General features: G+C 37.9%; 1 protein-coding gene and 1 long non-coding RNA gene across 4 annotated transcripts; one reads left to right on the top strand and one right to left on the bottom strand.

Moving 5' to 3' along the window:
* Positions 1–1,016: 1,016 nt before the first annotated feature.
* LOC120854057 lies at positions 1,017–6,246 on the bottom strand. The gene is made up of 3 exons (XR_005718905.1): positions 6,109–6,246; positions 3,599–3,746; positions 1,017–1,384 (listed from the first exon to the last, which is right to left on the bottom strand). It is a non-coding gene; the product is annotated as an uncharacterized LOC120854057 (long non-coding RNA).
* Positions 6,247–6,290: 44 nt separating this feature from the next.
* Positions 6,291–17,212, top strand: OSGEPL1 (O-sialoglycoprotein endopeptidase like 1). Of its 3 annotated transcripts, XM_040227847.1 has the most exons (9): positions 6,334–6,546; positions 7,876–8,116; positions 10,959–11,121; positions 12,864–13,251; positions 14,031–14,235; positions 14,312–14,460; positions 15,257–15,387; positions 15,512–15,583; positions 17,058–17,212. In XM_040227847.1, exons 4-9 carry the CDS (start codon positions 13,084–13,086, stop codon positions 17,134–17,136), a joined length of 804 nt encoding a protein of 267 aa, XP_040083781.1. In that variant the 5' UTR covers positions 6,334–6,546; positions 7,876–8,116; positions 10,959–11,121; positions 12,864–13,083; the 3' UTR covers positions 17,137–17,212. The 3 variants fall into 3 exon arrangements, with proteins under 3 accessions (XP_040083780.1, XP_040083782.1, XP_040083781.1); XM_040227846.1 differs by lacking the exon at positions 10,959–11,121 and having other exon boundaries at positions 6,291–6,546; XM_040227848.1 differs by lacking the exon at positions 10,959–11,121 and having other exon boundaries at positions 6,333–6,546; positions 12,869–13,251.
* Positions 17,213–17,946: the final 734 nt, after the last annotated feature.

Raw genomic sequence — 17,946 nt, 5'->3', positions numbered from 1 at the left:
TGTTAAACTAGAAAGATCTTGAGGGGCATAGCTGTCTCCTTAACTAATATCTGTGTGAATTAGCCTTACAGAACTATATGATGCCAAGAGTTGGAAGGCTCTTAGAGGCCATGTAATTCAACCCTACCCTTTACCTTGTTTTCATTGACCACCACGCCTCTGTTCAGTCCTGGGTTGGCACTAATAAAGGAGGACAAAAAATACAAGGCTGCATTTTTGTAATGGAATTTATAACCTGTTTTACATTTAGCCAAAATTTAATGCTTATTCTACATAACTTTTCAGCTATTTAACTTTTAAACTGTTACCAACAGCACTGAATAAATAGTACCAGAGCTCTCACCATTTTCCATTATGATACGGTTTCAAATTTTTCCCACTGTCCTGATAATTCTGCTCTATGTCGCAGTTCATTATATATCGCATTAAGGTAACTACAGATGTGATGTCACTTGAACAGTACCGCTTCCCTTGTTCTGGATACTCTCTATTTTTAATGAAGCATATTTTAGCTGTTTTGAAAGTCACATATCACTGATTCACTTTATGGTCACTAAAATCTCTGATCCCAACATGCAGTGCTATTCAGTGATGGTTTTCCCTTCATGTACTTAATGGATTTATCTATATTCCTATAGATCCCATGTTGTTGGATTTTAACCTGTTGGTTGATCGTCTAGCTGATGTTGAATCTTCTCATGCAATATATTTCTCTTATGTCTCCTATATTAATCTGTGTGTGTGCGTGCGCACACTCGGTCATGTCCTACTCTTTGCAGCCCCATGGACTGTAGCCTGACAGACTCCTCTGTCCATGGAATTTCCCAAGCAAGAATACTGGAGTGGGTTGCCATTTCCTTCTCCAGGAAATCTTCCTGACCCAGGGATCAAACCTGTGTCTCCTGCATTGGCAGGCAGGTCTTTACCACTGAACCACCAGGGAAGCCCTATATTAATATGTATCACTAGTAAATATGACTCCAAAATATCCTCATGCAAAAGACAAATGCACCAACTCAGTATAGACCAATGCAGTTTAATATTCTAACAGGACAGAAAAGTGTAATTCCCAAAACAGTTACATGGATATTACATATTGGTGTTGGAAGTGTAAACAAGTTCAGTACTGGGAAGAAACGTCTAGGTTTAAAAAAAAAAACAAAAAGTAATTTTTGAATAGCACCGGGCCAAGAAGTAAGGTAGGTAAGAGGATAGCAAAGATAAACCTTCATTTTGCTTGATGTCAAAAAGTGAGATGTCTCAGATTTTTATTTTACTCCATAATTATAGTTCCAGTTAAAAACGATACAGCAGGTAGTTTGTTACGGGAGTTTACAAGCTTTTGTCTAGGGCTTCCCTGGTGACTCACTGGTAGAGAATCCACCTGCCAGTGTAGAAGACACAGGTTCCATCCTTGATCTGGTAAGATCCTACATGCGACAAAGCAACTAAATTTTGCTCCACAACAAGAAAAGCCATCACAATGAGAAGTCTGCACCACAACTACAAATAAGCCCGTGTAGCAATGGAGACCAGCACAGCCAAAAATAAATAATTTTTTAAAGTTTTTGTTTAGCTACAAGTGAATTAATACATAAGAATTATAAACATCAAACAGAATACTGAATATTTGGGTATACAGTACACAGCTCAACTGAAGGGTGATACTTTAGCTCTTAAATTGGGTCTTTGGTTCACAGAAGTTGATTATATTATTTTTGACATTTCCATAATTAAAATATTTCATAATTTAAAATAGTTAATAATATATTTGGATTTTATTTTATGTTCAGATAGTATAATTTATTCTATTTTTTGACTCATTCAAGCCTTTAATAAAACAACTAATGCTTATGAAAGTAACTCAACCTGTAGCTCTAAAGATCTATGTAATCTCAAGTTAGCACATAAGCTAGTTTTGTTACTGTGACCTTTAACTGCATAATTACATGGATAAAAATAATTCTCAAATTCAAGAATTGAAAGAAACATCATTAATGCTTAGAATGAACTCTTTAAAATATGAAAGGAATTTTACAATATATAAATTATCTGAATTTCCAATTACGTTGTTGTTCAGTCACTTAGTCTTGTCCAACTCTGTGACCACATGAACTGCAGCACTCCAGGCTTCCCTGTCCTTCACTATTTCCAGAGTTTGCTCAAACTCATGTCCATTGAGTTGGTGATGACATCCAACCATCTCATCCTCTGCCACTCCCTTCTCTTGCCCTCAATCTTTCCCAGCATCGTGGTCTTTTTCCAGTGAGTTGGTACTTCACATCAGGTAGTTACAGATTTTTTGACACTTTTAAAAAGTTACAGATTTTGGAAAATATGTGTTATTTTGACCATATTATAAAGATAAGCATGCATCATTTTATTCATTTTATAGTTTTCCAAATGAGCACAAGAAGAGCCAGGTGATTCATTGGCTATTGCCCAGGAAAATACCAGTATACCAGCTACTACATGAAAACTTGATACAGTGACCCTGCTTTGAAATGTGTCAAACTCGTGCTTCTATCATGGCACTTAATGGTCCCAGGGAGTTTAGGGGAGCAACAAAGAGATTCACCCTCTCCATCTCCTGCCAAAAAGCACAGACTCCACACACTTGAAAAATAAGATTCTCTGAGTGTGTTAGTTTCTCAAAAAGTTAAACAGAATTACCATATGATCCAGCAATTCCACTTTGGGGTATTTACTCCAAAGAAGTGGAAGCAGAGATGTGAAAAGATACTTGTACAACTCATGTTTATAGGAGCACTATTCGCAATAGTCACAAGGTGTAGGTAGCTGAAGTGTCTGTCCATTGACAGAGTAATGCATAAACAAAACACGGTTTATATACACAATGGAATACTATTTAGCTTTCAAAGGAAATTCTCAAATATGCTACAACACTGGATGAACCCTGATGTTATGCTAAGTGAAATAAGCCAGTTACAAAAGGACAAGTACTGTGTGACCTACAGTATGAGGTACCTAGAGTATTCAAAGTCATAAAGAGAATGGTGGTTGCCAGGAGATGGGAAGAAACGGAAACGAGGAATTAGTGTTTAACGGATAGTTTCAGCTGGGGAAGATGAAAGAGTTTTGGAGATGGACGGTAGCGATTGTTGCACAACAACGTGAATGTATTTAATGCCGCTGAACTGTACACCTAAAAATGGTTAAAATGGTTTTTCTAACACTATAACATGATTTTTTTTTTTTAAAAGTAAATTTGTGATACAAGCATCATGGTTCAGCAAATGAAATAAAACGTTGCAAAGATGAGACCTGCCTGATGGATGGTATTGCTGCTGCTGCTAAGTCACTTCAGTCATGTCTGACTCTGTGCAACCCCATAGACGGCAGCCCACCAGGCTCCCCCGTCCCTCGGATTCTCCAGGCAAGAACACGAGTGGGTTGCCATTTCCTTCTCCAGTGCATGAAAGTGAAAAGTGAAAGGGAAGTCACTCAGTGATGTCTGACTCTTAGCGACCCCATCCATGGGATTTTCCAGGCAAGAGATGGATGGTATTACCATTAATTAAAGAATGTAAAGTGAAAGTGTTAGTTGCTTAGTTGTGTCTGACTCTTTGCTACAGACCTCATAAACTGTAGCCTGCCAGGCTCCTCTCCATGGGTTTCTCCAGGCAAGAATACTGGAGTGGATAGCCATGCCCTTCTCCAGGGAATCTTCCGAACCCAGAGATGGAACCTGTGTCTCATGTCTCCTGTCTGAGCCACCAGGGAAGCTGTGATGTTCCACATCAAAAAAGATATTTGTTAGCAAAAAAGGCAAATGACTTTTTTTTAGCACAATTCAACCTGTGAAGAACATAAGACAGGTATGTGACTCAAGTGGAAAGGGGTGCATCAAGCCTGAAATATTAGCCATTAAAAGCACCAAACTCATTTCAGTTGCTTCCATTCCATTATGCCAAACAATCTGGTTATAATTTGGATCTGGCTTTCATTGTAATTTGATCAACACAGAAAAGGTAAGGATCAGCAGGCTCTAGGATCAGCTATCCTAGACCCTTCATCATTTCTCTTAATACATTAGTACTATGGTTTTTACATAGCAGTTTATTAGCAAATTGTGTGACTCAGCACTCCAGAGTCCAGTCACTTCTAGACCTGATAAACTGATTTCAACCCTAAAAAAGAATCAGATGTTGAAACCCAAGAAGCACACTATGGTCCTGCTAAACTGTGGATAAATCTGTGGCAAGCTGTCCCCTTCCCCAAGTGACTCTCCTCTCTTAATGCACATTTTCCATAATGCTGAATTGTAATTGCCTATTATCAGACTCATGGGGCTTCCCTGGTAGCTCAGTGGTAAAGAATCTGCCTGCCAATGCAGGAGATGCCAGTTCAGTCCCTGGGTTGGAAGATGTGCTAGAGTACGAAATGGTAACCCACTCCAGTATTCTCACCTGGAAAATTTCATGGACGGAGGAGCCTCACAGGCTACAGTCCACAGGTCTCAGAGTCGGACACAACTGAGCATGCACATACATTAGACTCCATTCCTTGAAAATAGAAAATGGATATTTTATCTTTTATCCCTAACAACTAGTAAACTGCCTAGAAAAAGGAAAGAACCCAATAAAGATGTGATATGTGAAAATCCAATTTAGTATGACATAATTAGGGGGTATTATAAAGATTCTTCTATATAAAGTTTTCCTCTAAAGTTTAAAGCTAAGCAGTAGCAGAGAACGTAAACATAATTCCAAACTCAATTCATGTTGCAGTTACAGTGGTTAGGCCATGTTTTCTTGAGAATGCCCATGAGAGTGGCATTCAAACCATATGATGGGATCTGCATGAAAGCCCAGACAAGCCCCAGAGAGCATACGTCTTTCCCCCAATAACTTCTCCAGTATAATAAAGAATATGGAAGAATTATACTTTCACTTGCCAAATATCTAGGACTGGCATAAGTGCCATTCTTTCCACTACCCATATTCTTCCTATTGTTGTTCAGTCTAAGTCATGTCCAACTCTGCGACACTATGGACTATATATAGCCTATCAGGCTCCTCTCTCCACAGGATTTTCCAGACAATACTGGAGTGGGTAGCCATTTTCTTCTCCAGGGCATCTTCCCAACCCAGGGATCGAACCTGCATCTCTTGCCTTGAGATGAGGAGCCACTGAGCCACCAGGGAAGCCCCAAATTCCTTCCTAACGTCCTTAAGTTCTGCTCTTTCACCTAATGCAGCATTCAGACTCAACAGCAGAGTACCCAGATAAGGAGTGCCCAAATAAGGTATCTATTGATACAACCAAACATTGCTGTGATAACTGACAACACAGGAGAGCATTGGGATAATGTAATTCAAGCTGCAAGAAAAACAATACCAGATGTGAACGATTTTATGTTCAGCATAGATCCCGGTGTATAAGAGAAAGTAATTCCTGGCCTATTCATATGCAATCAGTATGACTAATTATTCTTTAACCTTTAGGTCTTAATTTTTCTTTTTTCCTCTTTTTGGGTCAACAACACATCCTAGGGAAAATATGAGCTATTTAATGTTCTATCAGTTAAGAGAACAGACTCCAGGGCAAATGGCCTGACTTCTAATCCTAGCTCTGCATTTACTAGCTGTGTAATCTGCAAATCACCCAAACTCTGTTCTCCAGTTGTCTCATATGTAAAATGAGGACAGTAACTACCTCATGGGGTTGTTATAAGGATTAAATAAATCTGCAACAGTGCCTAGCGCACAGTAAATGCCACTTTATTGTTAATTATGTTTATTATTGTCATACATAAATGAAAATTTTGATAAACATTAAGTTCTACCTTAAAAATTCTTAGTAAAGTGCTGATAATCATAAATTTCATACCTGGTAATTATGAATTACATATCTGCCACTAGACCATAACTGTGACTTTCCCTACCTCATACCAAGACCTTCACACCAAGAAAGGCACAAACTTGTGCCAGCCCTGTCCAGCCTTGAATTTATAAAGACCTTGCGGTAAAACCTTAACGCCTCGCTGGGAAGAAGAAAGAATAGATTCGCACAAAGCTATTCAAATGGTAATAAGTTCACTTACGAATAAAAACAGACTGAAGGAGGTTAAATAGGAGTACATACTATGCTGAAGATTGCCTCCAGAGTAAGCAAAGACCATACTTTTCTCACAGTGGCGTCCAAATTCCAGCCTAAGGCAAAATTTGTTTCTTTTACTGTAGCGTACGTAGTGTTTAGAACTAAATGCTACGTAGTCGAATCTGTCTCCACGGTATCAGTAGCCATGTGACCTTGCAGACGTCTTCTTACGTACAAGTCTGGGAGAATTGCTTGAGCGCACGCAGAGCATTTAGGGAAGAGACAGACAGCCTTTGCGATTGTACTTATTGAGTGACGCCCTCGGGGAAACAGCTGCTGACCCTGGCGACGGGACGCTGGCCCCGTGTTCGTGACATCACTTCCGGGGTGGCAAGTTCAGGCTTTCCTGCGCCTGGTTAAGGGCATTCAATCGGCTTTGCACGGAAAGGAGATGAGTACTAGCTACTAACGTTGACGAGTAAGGTGGGTGAGATAGTTCAGCCCTCCTCTCTCTGTTGCTTTCGCGCGGCTAGAAGAGCGGTTCCGGTTAGACTCCCTCGTTTCTTAGAGCAGAGACCAGCGCTGGCCAGGTCCCAAGATAGACCAGATTCATTTGGGATCCAGCTTGGCTCCAACGAGAAGGGCTTCGCACAAGCTTCCTTGGCTGGATTTAGTGACTATAAATCTAACAGCGCGTCTGTTGGGGCTGCATCCTCTGCAGCTGTCCTCTGTGAATAGGTCGCTCATCTCCGATCCCTGGACGCCCCCCTGCTCCTGTGGAACAATAAAAGTTCCAATATTTGCTCTCCCCCCCATCACCCCCCATTTTGTCCACTAGTGTGATAGAGAAAGAGTCTACTAAATTTCTAGAAGGTTCTAGAACAAGGTGATTTGGGAGACATGAGATTAGATACTTGGCAGTGTGAAAAAAACAAAGTGCTTTAATGATGGACAGCTGTTATTGGAGAGAATAGGATTTGGGGAGATCTCTGTTGGTGGCTCAGTGATAAAGAATCCCTGAGTGGAAAAGATCCCCTGGAGGGGGAAATGGCAACCCACTCCAGTATTCTTATCTGAAAAATCCCATGGACAGAGGAGCCTGGCAGGCCACAGCCCATAGGGTCGCAAAGAGACACAACTGAGCATACACACTAGTAGGATAAACCTTCGATTTAATTCGAAAAATTGTAATTAATAGATAAAATAGGTATTGGGTTATGGACATTTTAGTTGAGGTGTTCTTTTAAAATGAGCTTTATGAGAACGCTTGTGTCTAAACTTAAACGCCTGAATCTTACTGTGTATTTAATGCAAAACTCTTGTTTTTCAACCACATGATTAAATTTTTCTTTTGAAAGATGTTTCTGGGAAATGGGATGCATTAATTTTCATTAGTTTTGCTTTGCCTTTATTGTTTTGACTTTTTAAAACAACAATTTATCTTAATTTTGGCTATAAAAAATAAATAGCACTTTTCAAGGGATTATGTAACTATTGTACTGTAATATTAGCTCTTTTATAAAGAATAATTGTTTGCTAAGAACAGCATACAAGTATTAGTAATACAGAAATTTTATATATAATTTTATGTCTATATAATGTTCCCCTTAAAAGAGCATTATATTAATTCATAGTTATTTATATTAACAGTTTCTTACAGCCTTTAAAATATTGTGCTAACTTTTAACAAAACTTTCCTAAATTTTTATAAAACTGTATATTGAAAAATCAAGTTTTCAGGAATTTTGCTTTACTGAAAGGGCTAGTGGCAAATGTCAGGTCCAAATAATAGTTTGTTTCTTTCTCTTCTAGGAATTACCCATACAGTAAATATGCTAATATTGAATAAGACAGCAGGAGTCTTTTTTAAACCATCAAGAAGGAAAATTTATGAATTTTTAGGAAGTTTTCATTTTCATCCTGGAAAACTATTTCTTCATAAACTAGTATTGGGAATTGAAACCAGTTGTGATGATACAGCAGCTGCTGTAGTGGATGAAGCTGGAAATGTTTTGGGAGAAGCAATACACTCCCAAACTGAAGTTCATTTAAAGTGAGTAGGCATTATCTTGGTAGTTTCCACTTTTTTTGAAAAATAAAATGAAATAAAATCTTAATTTATTACATGTAAAAGGCAAATTTTAGGATCTAATTTCTTCTCTTGTGCAAAAGTCTTAATAACTGATGTAGAAAACCTTACACCCTTCAACCTGGCTTTTAAGAACCTCCACAGTAACTTCCTGACCTTAGCTAATCCTGTTGCCAAAAAGAAACAAACTGGTGTTTTTTGAATTCCCATGAATTCCCATGGCTGATTCATGAATTTGCCATGAATTCCCTTCAGCAATGCCATTTCCTTTTGTCCAGCTGTATGTTTCGTGGTCTCCACTGAAGCCCTAGGAAAGTATGACCTGACCTACAGCCTGTGTTAATCACTGAAAAAGAAAATCCTATATCCACAAATATAAATATATATATATGTCACATTGATACTTAATAATATACGGTTGTATTAAAACACAGAATGGTGCCAGGTTTATAACCTCAGCTGTTTCCAGAGGGCCACCAGGCAGATTGCATAAATAAGTGGGCTGGGAATAATGTAGAAAATAACTGTAGGAGGTCTACTCCACTCCAGCCAATTGTTGCCATACAGGAATGTAGGCCTTGTGTTATTTGATCATAAGAATTTTCAAGAGAATGGAAATCCAGAATGTTATGGTAATATCTCCCAAATTTTAAAAATTAGTAGGCAACTCCAACTTACTAAAATACTGTGCAGTACAACTACGCCTTCAAGCCATTGATTTCCAATGTCTGAGTAGTGGAAAAGGCTGGCGTTTTGAGACCATAAACTTGTATTTGAATCATGAAGTAGCAGTCGGTATTGGCTCTGACTTTGGGAAGTTCCTTATCCTCTCTGAATCTGTTTTATTTTTTTTAATTTATTTTTAATTGGAGGATAATGGCTTTACAATGTTGTAATCTGTTCTGCCACACACCACCACGAATCAACCTTGAGTATACATATGTCCCCTCTCCCTTGCATCTCCCTCCCACCCCTGGCCCTATCCCACCCTTTTAGGTTGTCACAGAGCACCAGGTTGAGCTCCCTGTGTTATAGACAGCAGCTTCCTCCTAGCTATCTGTTTTACACATGGTAATATGTTTCAGCCTCTCAATTTTTCCTACTCTCTCCTTCCCCTGCTGTGTTCCCAAGTCTCTTTTCTATTCCTGTGTCTCTATTCTTGCCCGTAAATAGATTCATCAGTACCATTTTTCTAGATTCTGTATATAAGTGTTTATATAAATATTTGTTTTTCTCTGACTGTTTAACAGGCTTTAGGTTCATCCACCTCACTAGAACTGACTCAAATTCATTCCTTTTTATGGCTGAGTAATATTCCATTGTATATGTATGTGTGTGCATGCGTGCATGTGTGTATACTGTGTATACCACGACTTCTTTATCCCTTCATCAGTCAATGGACATCTAGGTTGCTTCTGATTCTGTTTTCACATCCATAAAATAGGAAAGATAATACCTGCCTTATGGGATTGTGGGTTGCATGATACTTATAACAACAGAATATTATAATTAGAAATAGTATACTTGAAGAGGCAGAGTAGGCCTCTAATGGTTACATATTATATGAAAGGGGCTGTGGTGGGCCTTAATAAGGCTCAGTGAAATACTAGCAAGTCCTTGCCTCCAAGAAGCTTAACCTAATCTTTGAGACATGATATATGGCATAAAGTAAGTATCACAGAAGTAGTATAGACAATAACTTATTACCATACCTCAGTTTCACAATCCTTTTACTGTTTGGGGGTTATTGGACATCTGAACAAAGGAATGTTAACTGCACAGAAAAGCCTCCCCTGACCACTTTATCTGAATTAGGTACTCCCACCCAGTTTATTCTGTATCATCATGTCCTGGTTATTTTCATAATAGTTCTTTTCATATTTTTATGTTTACTTATTTACAGTGTTTCCCCCAAATAGACTAAGCTCCAAGGTGATGGAGGCCGCGTCTGTATTAATCACTACACTGTACCTAGTGGCCGGCACAACACTTGACATGTTGCATGGGTCAGTGGCCTTGAGAGACATGTAGGCCTTCAGTGAATGGAGATGGAAAGATTATTGTAGACTGAGATAGTGTCATTGGCAAAGGCAAAAAGGTGAGAAAGCGCTGGACAAAAAAAAACTTTCAGTTTAGCTGGGTGTAAGTCACATGAGAAGAATATACAAGCTGTTTGATACCAGCTCATCTCAGCATGTATTGAACACCTACAATTGCAAGGCAGCCTCTGAGGCACTGTGGGTACAAATATATGATTTTTTTCCTCTGAGCAACTTACCATATAAAAGGGTTTAGATTCTGATTCAGCCACTGACTAGCTTGGAGACCTTGCACCATTTTCTGTGACTCAATGTCCCTATCTGTGAAATGGGGATAATAATGGCTCCTGCTGCTGCTAAGTCGCTTCAGTCGTGTCCGACTCTGTGCAGCCCCAGAGACAGCAGCCCACCAGGCTCCCCCATCCCTGGGATTCTCCAGACAAGAACACTGGAGTGGGCTGCCATTTCCTTCTCCAGTGCATGAAAGTGAAAAGTGAAAGTGAAGTCACTGAGTCGTGTCCAACTCTCAGCGACCCCATGGACTGCAGCCCACCAGGCTCCTCCGTCCGTGGGATTTTCCAGGCAAGAGTACTGGAGTGGGGTGCCATTGCCTTCTCCAATAATGGCTCCTAGCTCATAATATTGTTGTGAAGATTAAATGTGAATTCTTTTAAAGTATATAATGTAGTTCTTGTCAAATAGGAAGGGCTGCAAAAACCTCATCCGTTACTGGTAACAATAGTACTTCTCTTTCTGTTATATATTAGTGAAGAAGACTAAGAGGCAAACAGGTTGTGGTAAAACAGCATGTAAAGTGAAGTAATAGAGGTCTACTCTGGAGAGGAGTTCCTTTCTTCCAAGCCAGAGACCTGGAGGACAATCTTGACTTCTCCCTCACCACTCTGTACCCAAATCAGTCATCCGGTCATGGTAAATCTACCTTCCAAATACGGAAACTTTCCTCTCCCTTTTCTTGGACTTAATTCAAACCCTTGTTGTTTCTTGTCTGAACTCCTGGCTCTAGCCTTGAGGCTAAATGGTTTCCATGCCTCTTTATTAGCTTTATTCCTTAATCATTCATTTTCCATACTGTCTAAAAATTATTTGATTATTAATTGACTTGTAGCAATCATTGTTAATTCTTTGAGAATAAAGCCATTGTGTTTTTCATCTCTTTCATCTCTGATGCTTAGCATAATCCTTAAAATACATAGAAGAGGCACAGAAAGAAGGGAAGTGTAGGCAAGTGGGGGAAGGAAGAAATACGTAGAAGGAAGAGGATTTGGATTTAAAGTCTCCCATATTCCAGTCATCACTGCTTTTTTTTCTGGCAACACAGTATAGTACAACTCCAAGGATCAGATAAAGTATCTGGAGAAGTATAGTTAGAAGGCTTTGAACAGAGTGACTTAATGAGTGAGGGCTTTTTGAAATTGCTGGTGACAATCAAACAGCCTGACCTCATCAGTACTTATAAACTTAATTAAATGTGGAAAGTGAGGAAAAGGAAAGAGATAAAGATGAGCCTTGAAACCTAAGCAGTTTGGAAGTTATTGATGCCATCAACAGAATTGAGGAATATAGAAGAAAAAGTATCTTTAAAGAATTAAGGAAAATTTTATTACAATATGAATGTGTTGAAATAAAGTAATTCCTCTTAAATAGCGCCCTCATTGACTGACATACATATTTTAACTATTAAATAAATCATTGAGTGCCATTTGTATAGAACCTGCAGATCTTACAACATCAAATCATCAAATAGTTGAAGTTCCTTTTTTGAGAGTAGAGCTATATCTTGCAGACCCTCTACATTTTTGCTCTGCCTTCTGATCAGTCACATGCTGGCAGTTTTTTTGCTAACAACCTTTGCCTTCTAATTCTTTACTCTTGACATTTGGAGTGATTGTCCACTGCTTGTCCTACATGGACCAAAAATCAAAATTGGATTCTTGGATTAAGATTGGATTCCCAGACTTTATTTCAGGATTGCAGGCTGTCTACTGTCCTACCATGAGCTCAAGTGCAGTGTGCTTAAAAATAAACTCGTCTTCGTCACAAAACTGTCTTCGTGTTTCTGTTAGGATTTCTTTTCTCCCAGTCATTCCGGCTCAGGATTTACCTTTGATGGCTTGGTTCCCCCTTCCCCTGATACCCAGTTAAAATTATTACAGTTTTCGGTTCTTGGTTCCTTTCCATTCTCATGATCACTCAGTTTAAGATGTAATAACCTTACACAAATACTTTTGCAATAACCTCTTTAAAAATCTCCCTGCCTGCATATAGATTCCTTTCCCCAAAATCCTGATTTCCTTTCCTAAAACCCAATTTTATCCTGTCCTTTCCTTATTCAAGACATCTTTCTTAGAATGCTTCTCAGAATTATTTTGGTGGTTTGATTTATCAAGAAATAAATCTGTGGGAGTTTGTTGTGTACAATTTTTCAAAGTCAGCAACAGTAAATTACATCCTTAATCATTGCATGTTGAGTTCTTATAATGTACTACATATTATAAGGCACATATAATTAGAAAATACTTGACTTACTGATGTTTTAGTTATATAATGATAATTTGAAAACATGCCTTCAGCCATAATACATACTTTTTCTTCCTCTATTTTTATAATCTTAAACTTATAAAAGTTGGGTTTTTTTTTTTTATGTCTTTCAGAACAGGTGGGATTATTCCTCCAGTAGCTCAACAGCTTCATAGAGAAAATATTCAACGCATAGTACAAGAAGCTCTCTCTGCCAGTGAAGTCTCTCCAAGTGAACTCTCAGCAATTGCAACTACCGTAAAGCCAGGACTTGCTTTAAGCTTGGGTGTAGGTTTATCATTTAGCTTACAACTGGTAGACCAGTTTAAAAAGCCCTTCATTCCCATTCATCACATGGAAGCTCATGCACTTACTATTAGGTTAACAAATAAGGTAGAATTTCCGTTTTTAGTTCTTTTGATTTCTGGAGGTCATTGTCTTTTGGCATTAGTTAGAGGAGTTTCAGATTTTCTTCTTCTTGGAAAGTCTTTGGACATAGCACCAGGCGACATGCTTGACAAGGTAATTATTTAAGAATTCTCCATTCTTTTTTGTTAGGTGTCTGTTTCAGCTAAATAGTAATAGATGAACTATCACTATTCATCTAAATATTTCTGGATAATATCATATTAAACTGAAAATATTATGTGAGCAAAACAAAAAGAGTAGTGCATAATTTTATGAAAGATTCCTTCTTACCCATTCTGAATAAGATGATATGAGGTTTACATCAGTATATAAAGGCTCTAATAGTTTGCATATATTACATTTATGATTTTAGTCAAATGACATGAGAGAAAATGCTTTGTGAAGTATAATGTACCTTTTAAAACTGAAACGAGGATATATAAAATGACATAAAGACATTAAAGATACACAGTGTTTTATTATTAAATGTTATCATTGCTGATACCACTGACAAGCAGATTTATTTTCCTTTGTTTTAGCATTCTAAAAATGACTTCCTTATGTAAAAAACCTGCTTCTATCAAGCTGAAATTCAAAAGAAATAGGGCAGGTTCTTATTCTGAAGTTTATAATTGAGCAGTCATCGTCATTTTCAAACCTATTTTCCATCCTCAATAAAAGAGCAAAAGTAGATAGGAAGGCAGTGATTGGCCACTATTGATCACTGGTCAGAAGGAGCAAGATGTCTGTCTTGACCGACCACCAGGTATAGTCCTTAGTTGTAGAAGTATAGCACGTCTTATTCATCCAGGGTAAAAATCATTTCCTTTGTATCTTGGTTTCAAAATGTACAGTTTCGTGATGTTACAAAATTTTTTGTTTGTTTTTGTTAGGTAGCAAGAAGACTTTGCTTAATAAAACATCCAGAGTGCTCCACCATGAGTGGCGGGAAGGCTATAGAACATTTGGCCAAACAGGGAAATAGATTGCATTTTGATTTCCAGCCTCCCATGCAACGTGCTAAAAATTGTGATTTTTCTTTTTCTGGACTTCAACACGTTATTGATAAGATGATACTGCAGAAGGAAAAAGAGGAAGGTATATTTGTAATTAGTAAAGTTGGACTGATACGTAATACTGGATGGTACCTAAAAATACCTGCTCATTCCTGCAGGTATTGAGCAGGGGCAGATCCTGTCTTCAGCTGCAGACATTGCTGCTGCGGTCCAGCACACCGTAGCCTGCCACATTGCAAAAAGAACACATCGCGCTATTCTGTTCTGCAAGCAGAGAGGCTTGTTACATCAAAGGAACATAGTACTGGTAAGCCTTGTCATAGAATAGCAGTAATCCTTTACAGTGTGTTCCTTTCCTTTCCAGAGCTTAATTGACCATAAGCATAGGATGAAAAGATCTTTATGCCATATGTTGTCCCTGACAGTAAGAGATTATGTAGAATAGAAACTAACAGCCATTTCTTGTACAGCTGTGGCTCTTTTATAGGACATCTGTACAGCATGTGTGGCAAAAATGTTCAAGGCTGCATCTTACTGAATTTAAAAGAGTGTTTACAGTATGAAACAAAATGGAGTATAACTGCTATCATTGTTTTAGAAGAATGGACTGTTTCCTTCAAATTTATGTTCCTTTGATGAAATCCCTTTAAATGTGCTTAAAAGGCTCGATAAATTTCCTGTGTAACTGTATCTTAAACTTCATCCTTTTGAAAATTGTAAAGTGGGAACATAGTTAAACAGTAGGTTCACAAAATGGAATATTACAAAAATATCAAAGGTAATAGTTTAAGAATTATGTAGTAAAATTTTTAAAATGCTTATAAGCAAAAACTACAGAGTCTAAAATACTGTATAATGATTGTACTGTGAGGAAAGGGTTAGAAGAAAATGTACAGAAATGATAGTGATCATATGGTAATATTGAAGGTTTTTTTTTTTCTTTTCCAAATGTTTATTATATAGATATACTACTTAATCATTTACCCACCTACCAAAATGTGATATTGTCTTATTGTATAATGCCGGTATTTTCCCCAGGTTTAGCTCACAGCTTACCTCATATTCATGTGTGATATTTATTCACTTTGGTTGAACTTTTTCAGGTTGTATCTGGAGGCGTTGCAAGTAACTTATATATCCGAAAAGCTCTGGAAATTGTGACAAACGCAACACAGTGCACTTTGCTGTGTCCTCCCCCCAGACTCTGCACTGACAACGGCGTTATGATTGCGTGGTAAGCCACAGGGTATTTGTGGCTCACTCATAATTATGTAGATACTAATTGCTATTTCATCATGCTAAATTTTCTTCCTTTAAATCTTCGGCTAGTTATTTTATTTTTAATGATTCTTATTTAGGAATGGTGTTGAAAGGCTGCGTGCTGGCTTGGGCATTTTACACAACACAGAAGGCATCCGCTACGAACCAAAGTACGTGGTACCATTCATAATCTCTGTGCAGCTGTACTGTAAAAATCAAAGCCTGAATTTTGCTTTTACAGTTAAGGTTTTCATTGACTATCTAGTGGTACTTGAAGAAAGATTATATTAATTTTTTTTCTTCTAACCTAGGTGGTAGATAACTTACAGGAAATATTTTTGTTATAGCAAGAAATTATACAAATGTTGGCCAATTATAGGTTAGAAACACGGAGTAAGTAAGGATGATGAACACTGTCGTTTGGGACCAGAATGGAAACCATGTCCATGACCTGGACTTCTGCAGTGTCAGGACCATCTCAGCACCAACTGCCATGCTGAAAATAACAGAAATGTGCAAAAAGTATTCAGGTGTGAGACAGGGTTCTGAGTATACATCTCCACAGGATGCTGAGAAAGTGCCAAAAGATAGTTTATTTTCTGCAGTCCTTGGATTTCCCCTCCCAAATTGAAGTTCCTAGGAGTAGCACAGTTTTTCAATTTGTTATCAAGTTCTCATCTAAGTTAATTCTGGAATAGTAAAAATAGTAAAGCATGATTATATTTCATAATCTAATGTAATTCTGTTTTAGTATTGTTTGATCTGCTGTTTCAAAACTTTTCAGCATTTTAGTATGTAACTATCAGCCACGTGAACCATAGACTATTAAAGCTGATCATAAATGGAGAGATTTTAGTTAGTAGTGACAAAAAGAATCCCTTTAGTTGATGGCCTAGCCTCAGGTGGGATCCACCATCTGATCCAACACAGCCTTCTTGTGGCAGTGTTGAGGCTGGAGATGATGGCTTTTAGGTTGGGGTCCAGCTGAAGCCTAGCATATGCTAAACACGTAAAAAAAGCAGAAATCTGAGGCCAAAGTTATTTACTGAGGAAGAACAGAGGAAGAGGGTAGGATCTAAAGCCTCTCCTGCCACCAGTGACAAAGGAACGTAGAAAGGAACGAGCCTGCTTTTGAAACCTCAGAGAAGAGCTGGTGGAAACCTGGTGAATTTCTGAAGTAAGAATGGATAGTTTAGCTGTATGGTAAACTTTTTAGCCTTTTAGCTTTGCAGAGCATAAAGCATTTTTTGTTTCAACTTTTAAGTTATTTACAGTATTTGAGAGCAGTAGAACTTTTTCAAAAACATCTCAACTCCAAACTCACTAAATTGTGTACAGTAAATATGTATAGTTTTTAACATGTCAATTATACCTCAAAGAGATTTATTTGTTCATTTTTTTTTCTTTTAGAATAATGAAAGAGGTTTTAAAATATTGCCAAATTTAGATTTCTAGTCTTCCTTTACCTGTTTTGCTAGTTTGAGGTTCTACTCTATATGTATTCAAGAACCACCATCACATATGATAGTTACACACTAGATACATATATTTTTTGTCAGAATTCTAAACAAATAGTTTGCAGAACTAGTGACAGATCAGTAAGCAAGTATTTGAAATAATGTGATTTGTCTGGTTTTGATGCAGATGTCCTCTTGGAGCAGACATATCAAAAGAAGTTGGAGAAGCTGCTATAAAAGTGCCACGATTAAAAATGAAGATTTGATTTTTGCTTAAAAAAAAAATCCCTAAAGGTTTTTATTTTTTTGTATATAAAATATATAATATTAATTGTTCATCAAGACTTTCTTTGTTACTACTTTTCTTATGTTTGATGTTTAACCTGCTCTTCTGAGAGACAACAATAATAGTCTTACAAGGGAGTATAGCGGTTTGGTTTTTCTAGTATCAAAAACCAAAATAAAACATCTTGTGAGGAAGATAATATACTGATAATTGGCAGGTGAAAAGAAAAATCTTGGGGAAAAATGTAGCAGTTCTGCTAAACCATGGTCCCATGTTAACACAGGCATAGATCTTTTCCCATCTCTCTCATATCAGAATAGTATAAGTTCCTATGGAAACATTACACTGACTTTTCTAGTGAGACAGCAATGTTTGAAAGGCGATGGCACCCCACTCTTGCCTGGAAAATCTCATGGGTGGAGGAGCCTGGTAGGCTGCAATCCATGGGGTCGCTGAGTCGGACATGACTGAGTGACTTCCCTTTCACTTTTCACTTTCATGCACTGGAGAAGGAAATGGCAACCCACTCCAGTGTTCTTGCCTGGAGAATCCGAGGGACGGGGGAGCCTGGTGGGCTGCCGTCTATGGGGTCACACAGAATCGGACATGACTGAAGCGACTTAGCAGTAGCCGCAGCAACAGCCAGGTCAAAGTCATGTCAACTCAGAATTATAGGACAAAACAAAAGGAGACTTTATCTAATAGAATGTAAGTTAATCATTATAAAAATATATATTAGTAAGTATCTTCTCTGGAGCAAATGGGATTTCTATACATTTCTTAAGATCCA

The sequence above is a fragment of the Oryx dammah genome, unplaced genomic scaffold (genome assembly GCF_014754425.2).
Source record: "Oryx dammah isolate SB20612 unplaced genomic scaffold, SCBI_Odam_1.1 HiC_scaffold_27, whole genome shotgun sequence".
NCBI classification, from domain to species: Eukaryota; Metazoa; Chordata; class Mammalia; order Artiodactyla; family Bovidae; genus Oryx; species Oryx dammah.
Note: the sequence above shows the minus strand (reverse complement) of the source record. Positions and strands in the feature narration are given on the sequence as shown.

What these genes read in the sequence shown, in the direction of transcription:
- OSGEPL1 (XM_040227846.1), top strand. Translation starts at nt 7,896, where the DNA reads ATGCTAATATTGAATAAGACAGCAGGAGTCTTTTTTAAACCATCAAGA. An exon ending in GCAGAAGGAAAAAGAGGAAG is followed by an intron (nt 14,236 to 14,311) that starts GTATATTTGTAA and finishes TCATTCCTGCAG; the next exon opens with GTATTGAGCAGGGGCAGATC. An exon ending in GGCATCCGCTACGAACCAAA is followed by an intron (nt 15,584 to 17,057) that starts GTACGTGGTACC and finishes GTTTTGATGCAG; the next exon opens with ATGTCCTCTTGGAGCAGACA.